Source organism: Propithecus coquereli, unplaced genomic scaffold, assembly GCF_000956105.1.
Source record: "Propithecus coquereli isolate 6110/MARCELLA unplaced genomic scaffold, Pcoq_1.0 Scaffold216, whole genome shotgun sequence".
NCBI classification, from domain to species: domain Eukaryota; kingdom Metazoa; phylum Chordata; class Mammalia; order Primates; family Indriidae; genus Propithecus; species Propithecus coquereli.
This window is the reverse complement of record NW_012146745.1, coordinates 2584853-2592016: the sequence shown is the minus strand read 5'-3', so window position 1 is coordinate 2592016 and position 7164 is coordinate 2584853. Positions and strand designations below refer to the sequence as shown.

At 37.9% G+C, this 7164-nt stretch overlaps 1 protein-coding gene across 1 annotated transcript; it reads left to right on the top strand.

Annotated features, from left to right (window-relative positions):
• The first annotated feature begins 5297 nt into the window (after window positions 1-5297).
• ZFAND1 (zinc finger, AN1-type domain 1) lies at window positions 5298-6310 on the top strand. Its single transcript, XM_012644640.1, is given in 5 exon segments — window positions 5298-5670; window positions 5673-5734; window positions 5825-5936; window positions 5939-6060; window positions 6062-6310. Coding segments are annotated over 5 exon segments (735 nt in total). The 3' UTR covers window positions 6128-6310.
• Window positions 6311-7164: the final 854 nt, after the last annotated feature.

Sequence of the window (7164 nt, the reverse complement as noted above, 5' to 3'; positions counted from 1 at the left end):
TGTGTTTTAAGTTAAGTGTTATTACAAAGGAGTCAAAAAGTTTTAAAAAATTAAAAAGTCATAAAGTAAAAAAGTTACAGTAAGCTAAGGTTAATTTATTATGGAAAAAAGAAAAAAAGTTTAAATAAATTTAGTGTAACGTAAGTGCGCTGTGTTTATAGAGTCTGCAGTGGTGTACAGTAATGTCCTCATTCACTCACCACTCACTCACTGACTCACGCAGAACGACTTCCTGTCCTGCAGGCTCCATTCCTGGTAAGTGCCCGGTACAGGTTACCATTTTTTATCTTTTATACTATGTTTTTATGACACCTTGTCTATGTTTAAATACATTACATTTAGTCATCATGTTTCCTTAGGCTGTTCTTGGATGTGACATTTTCTCAGACTTTCCTAGTTAATGATCACCTTGACAATTTTGAGGACTACTGGTCAGGGATTGTACAGAATGTTCCTCTACTGGAATTTGTTTCATTTTTTAAAAGGATTAGACTGGGGTTATGGGTTTTGGGAGCAAGACCACAGAGGTAAAGTATCATTGTCTTAACACCATATTAAAGATACTTACTAGTAACATAACTTACCACGGTTGATCACCTTGATCACCTGGCTGAAGTAATATTTGAGTCTTGTTATTGATCCAATCTGTTAGTCTCTATTTTTAGTTGGTACATTTATATAATTTACATGTAAGTGATTATTGATATGGTTGAATTAATATTTATCCTGTTCTTAACAGTTTTCTATTTATTCTTTGTTTCTTACCTTTTCTAGTGCTGTTTTCTCTAGTTTTAATTGACCATTTTATATTATTCCATTTTCTCTCTTAGCATATCAATTATACTTTTAAAATTTTTGTAGTGGTTGCCCTGGAGTTTGCAATACACATTATTAGCTGATCTAAGTCCATCTTGAATTATACTATGCCACTCCATGTGTAGTGCAGATATCTTATAACAGAGTACAGTGGTCCCCCCTATTCAAGGGGGCTACATTCCAAGATCCCCAGCAGGTGCCTATAACTGCAGATAGCACTGAACCCTATATATACTATGATTTTTTACTATACTTACATACCTATGATGAAGTTTAAGTTATAAATTAGGCTCAATAAGAGGTTAACAACAATTACTATTAACAAAGTAGAACAATTATAACAATATACTATAATAAAAATTATGTGAATGTGGTCCCTCTGTCTCTCAAAATATCTTACTGTATTGTACTCACCCTTCTTATGATGATGATGTGAGATGATAAACTTCCTGTATGATGAGAAGCAATGAGGTGAACGATGTATGCATTATAGCGTTAGCTACCGTTGACCTTCTCACGATATGTTAGAAAGAGGATCATCTGTTTCGGGTGATCCTGGGTCATTGAGCCATGATGATGTTGATGGTTGAATGTCAGGGGCAGGCTGTGCTGATGACTAATGGGTGAGTGCAGTTTAATCTTTTGAATTATTTCTGGAAATTTCCATGTAACACTTTTGTACCACGGTTGACCGTGGGTAACTGAAACTGCAGAAAGTCAAACCATGGATAAGTGTGGGAGGACTACTATATTCCTGACTCTTTCTTCTCATTCCTAACAATGTTACTGCCGTTCATTTTACTCGTCCAGGTGCAATAACCACAATGCATTGTTGCTATCTCTTTTAACAGAGTCTTTTAGGTTAATTACAAATAAGCAAAACAAAAGATTATATGTTAGGTTCATTTATTTCTTCTCTGATACTCTTCCTTTATTTATCTTATCCAAGTTTCTGACCTATATGCTTTTTATTCTCTGTGAATAGTTTCTATTGTTTTCTAACATTTTTTGCAGGGCAGGTCTGCTGGTGATGAATTCTCTCAGTTTTTGTTTGTCTGAGAAAACCATTATTTCTCCTTCCCTTTTCAGGATATTTACACTGGATATAGAGTTCAAGATTGTTGGGTTTTTTCCCCCCCAACACTTTAAATATTTCCATTCACTCTCTTCTTGCTTGCACGGTTTTTTATGAGAAGTTCTCTTTAATTTTTATCTTTCATTCTCTGTAAGGTTTTTTTTCTTTTTTTTCTTCTTTCAAGATTTTCTTTTTGTTTTGGTTTTCTGAAGTTTAAATATGATATGTCTAGGTGTAGATTTTTTCCTTTTTATCCTGCTTGATGTTTTCTGAGCTTTCTGAATCTGTGCCTTAGTGTTTGTTGTTAATTTTGGAAAATTCTTGGCCGTTATTACTTCAAATATTTCTCTGATCCATTTTAACTTTATTTTCCTTTTGACTTTCTAATTACACATATTTTACACCTCTTAAAATTTTCTGACACTTTGGATGTTCTAGGGTTTTTTTTTTATTTTTTTCATTCTTTATGCCTTTGCATTTTAGTTTGGGAGGTTTTTATTGACCTATTTTCAAGCCCACTGATTATTTCCTCAGCTGTGTCCAGATTAATGAGCCCATCAAAAGCATTCTTCATCTCTGTCGCAGTATCACTGATGTCTAGCATTTCCTTTTGATTTCTATCACTCTGCTTACATTATCCATCTGTTTTAGTGTGTTGTCCCCTTTCTCCATCACAGTCTTTAGTATGTATAATAATTTTAAATTGCCTGCCTGAGAATTCCAAAATTTTTGTTATATCTGAGTGCAATTCTATTGCTTGCTTTGTCTTGTTGGGGCTCACATAAATTATACCGTAAAGTACAGTGCTCGGTATGTGAGCACTTTTGAATTAAAGAAAACTGGACAGCCTTAAAATCTGCCTTAGACCCAAGGACTTTCTAACCTTCTCTTGTTCCACCCTTCCTTCCCCCCAAGCACAGGAAGGTGCTCTCTCTGGAATTTCCTTAACTAACTGAAGAAAATTCTTTCCAACATAAGTGGAACATAAGACAACATAAGTTGTCTTAAAACTCCTTCCCTGGAAATCTCATTAAATAATCAAGAAAGATTAACCAGGAAGAAGAGAAGAGACTAAAAGCCATTACCACATCTAGACATGTTAGGTTTTAGTCTGAAACCGTCGGTTCTTGGTGTGCTCATGGCCGAAGAATGACCAGACACGCCAAAGTTAGGCAAGCATGAAAATGAGGTTTGTTGAGAAGAGAAAGATAGGATTATAGGGCAAGAGCAAGATATAGGTTTACAGAGCCTGGCGCATACGCCATAGATGACGACTGGACCTATCATCGCAGCAGGGCAGGGAAAAGGAAGGGCAAAGAGAGCTCGGCTATGGTCTGCATCCTATTTTATAGTGTCCAGATAGGGACCTCCCTTGTGGTTCAGCAGTCACCATGGAACCACTTTGATTAGACAGTTGGGAGTCACATGATCTGAGCTTTAACTATGCATGTGGGTTCTAGGTCACTTTCTGGACTTTACGGTACTTGTGTGACTTGTCCTGTGGGCTAGAGAGTCCTCTGCATTCTTTTGCAGCTGGCTTGCCAAGTTCTGATTGGCAGATTCACAGGGTGTTCCCTCCTCCCCCAGCTATGGAGAATCAGAGTGGGGCAGGACCAAGATGGGGGCAACAGCACCCACTTTCGTCCCTAGGAGACCTGTAATCCCTCACTGTCTACCTAACAGACATTTCATCTGTTTTTCTGAGGGCAGCTCTGAGATGACCTCAGGGACTGTATAAGACAACCTTTGTTCACAATGTAGTTTTGCCCCCATCTTCCTTATAACTTGTCCACAAATTATTCTTTGTCCTTACATTCCCTTCAGTGTCCGAAGAGAATCATTTACCAGCCATCAACTGTTCTTTGGAACCATTTATTTCCCCTAAACATTATTTGCTACCCCTCTAAAATTGCTTACAGCCTCCCCCCACTTTCCCCTCCTCTATGAAGAGAGGATTTAAGCCTCAACCACTTGGCCCTACTTTGAGCCTCATATTTTGTATGGCTGCTGTGTTATGCACATTAATAAATTCGTGTGCCTCTTCTCATGTTAATCGGTTTACTGTCAGTTCATTTCAGTGAACCTTCAGAGAGAGTGAAAGGGAAGCTTTCCCTTGGCGCCTACAGTGTCTTCAGATTGTTTTTTCTTGCCTTTTTAGCACGCCTTGTAATTTTTTGTTGAAATTGGACATGATGTTTTAGGTAATAGGAACTAAAGTAGAAAGTCTGTAGTGTGAAGTTTTGTTAATCTATCTAGGAATTGGATTGTGTTTACTATTTGCTGTAGCTGTAGAGGCCAGACACTTCAGATTCTTTTGTCCTTGTTTCTAATCTTACCTGTTGTCTTGGGCTTTCCTACGGCCTCTCAGAGAGAGTCTGTGCCTTGGAGCTCTTTCAGCTGTAATCCACTGTTATCACACTAGAGCCCTGTGGGTGTGGCATAAATTGTGGAGAAGGGGAGATTCTATAATATTATGATTAAATGTCACTAGTTTAGTGGACCTATGTTCTGGGCTATGACCTTCACAAATGTTTCTTAGCTTTTTCCCTCCCTTAGGTGAGACAGGAAGGCTGAATGAGGCTGGAGTCACCATAGATGGAATGAGTCTCTGGGCCTCTTTTCTCCTGGAGAGTAGGCCTTTGTTAGGGAGAATGCTCTGGGCTCTATGATTATTCTGCCCTGCTTCCCCCACCTGCCAGAGCCACAGAAGATCTTTCCTGTATCTTCACCGTGAGAATGCAGTGGGGTCTCTAGAAGTAATACGCATTAAAATGTAGGGTCCTTCTAAGATTGCATCACTTGATGCTTTCCAATGATGTAAAAAAAAAAAAAAAGAAAAGAAAAGAAAAAATAAGCAAAGTAATAGAATATATAACAGAGAAACTAATTGGGAGGATAGAATTATAAAAAATAGTAAATACATTTTTAAAAAAGGCAACACCCTTCTCCTGAAATTTATATAACCCTTATATACCACCTTTTATCATTAACACATACCAACATTCCTTGATCACCTTACACAAAGAGAAGAATATATTATGTTAAGGTGAAGGCAAAAAGGTCTTTAAATACCACTGAGGAGTAAGGAAGATACTAACTCTACCGATGTTTGAAGTTCTTGGCTATTAGAAATAAACCTGTGATAAATATCCATGTGCAGGGTTTTTTTTTTTGTATGTGTGAATATAATTTTACATTTCTTTAGGATACATGCCCAAAAGTGCAATTGCTCGGTTGCATGGTAATTGCATAAAGAAACCAACAGATTGCCTCACCCCCTCAGGCTCTGCCCTGCCTTGCAGAGCTGGGACAGCACTGCCAGGCAGACATGGCTGACAGCAAGGTTACTGGGGAGTGCCTATGCCCAGCCATGGGAAACTCAGTCCCTGCTTTGGTTCCTTGGGTGATGGCGGTGGATCTTCTTCCATTTGCATGTGATGGTTGTTCAGGAATATTTTGCCTTGAACATGGAAGCGGAGAGTCTCACTGTTGTCCTGAAGTGACTATAATCAATGAGAGACTGAAGACAGATAAACATAAATCTTACCCAAGCCCATTCAAGGACTGTACCGAAAGAGAACTTGTGACAGTTATATGTCCCTACTGTGAGAAGAATTTTTGCCTGAGACACTGTCCTGAGTCAGATCATGAGTGTGAAAAACTGGAAATCTCAAGGGCTGGTATGGCTGCCACTCAGAAACTTGCCAAAGACATTATTGATTCCAAGGCAGAAGAGACAGTATACAAAGGACGGAAAGGTGCAAAAAATGGTGAAACAGCTGTAAGGTTGCACTGATGAGATTACAGATGTATGCTGATGGGGTTAAGTCATCGCCACAGGGTGTTTCTTGTAAGCAGCATATAGCTGTACTTTATTTTTTAATCCAGTTTGATAGCATCTTTCTTTTATAGACAGAAAAAATTTATTTTCAGGCTTTCTTACCTAAGGGGAGAAAAGAGAAGAGCAAACCAATGCTCTTTTGCCACTGATGGAACATCGGAAAGACCATAGATTTTGTAGCTTCTCTAGCCAGTCTTAAAAGAACTGTAATAAATAAATAGCTAAGGAATTCAGGTTATGTCACGTTATTTCAGGAACAGCCATGGATCAGACTTCAGCAGCCTGGATTACTAAGGAGGATTGTCCTTTATATAATGGTGGGAATATTTATTACCTTGAAATATCTCGATGATGAAGAACAATTTTTAAAAAATGTTGATTTTTACTTAGAATAGTCATTCAAGGATTCAAGCCAGAAATCACAAGGAAAATTCTTTGTACATGTTTAAGTCAATTTCTTTTACTACAAATGCTATTTTTTTTATTTTTAAAGGCTGCTTTTTAACTTATTTCCATTGTGTCACATTTTACATTATCAGTCTTATATTAATTTCAAGTTTTTGTGTTTTTAAGTTTAACCATGAACTGATAATTATTAGCACATTCTTGCATTTAATTAGCTTTCATCAGGTCATGCTGTGGTAACAACAGCAAAGGTAATTTCCCAGTGGGTTACTGCCAGCTGTTGACTGGCTGTGGCACTGCCCCATGTCATCTTCACTCCAGGACTGAAGCTGAAGGAATGACGCCTTTTGGGGACATTGCCATTCTTATGCCAGAGGAAGAAGGAGATGACAGACATTTCAGTGGACTCACAGAAGATACATGTGCCATTTTTGCTTTAAGCAAGTCACATGGCCAAGCCTAGCATCGTGGGGCCTTACTATCTACCTACGTCATGATGTCTAAACTGATGTGTTTATAGAATTGTGAAAACTTAAAGATCATCTCACTCAGTCCTCTAAGATTTTGGATGAGGAGCCTCAGGCCTAGGAAGGGAAAGTGATTTTCTTTGTGTCACCTAACTGTGCTAGGGCATATTTCTCATAAAGACCCTCCTCCAGGAGGATTCAGCTTTTTTGTTTGTATGAGTGTATTACAAATGAGAAGAAAGATGGATAGCTCTACTTCATTGTGATCTCTGTGTACACACCAAAGCAAAACATGCCAAAAGCAACTACACTGTTACCAACAAATTCAAATTAATGCTCCTGACTGATGTTTCCCATCTATACCCAACAAAGTTTACTGTATAGAAATTATTTCTATTTGTTCTTTGTACTTTTTCTAATCTAATTGTCATGGACATGTATAGTAGCTTTACATTTAATTAAAGGAATAAACTCAGGAAAAAAAAAAAACTAACAGGCTGTTTCTCACTCAGGTGGCTTTACCATGTTACGTTGTCACCAACTATGTATGAATGACCTAG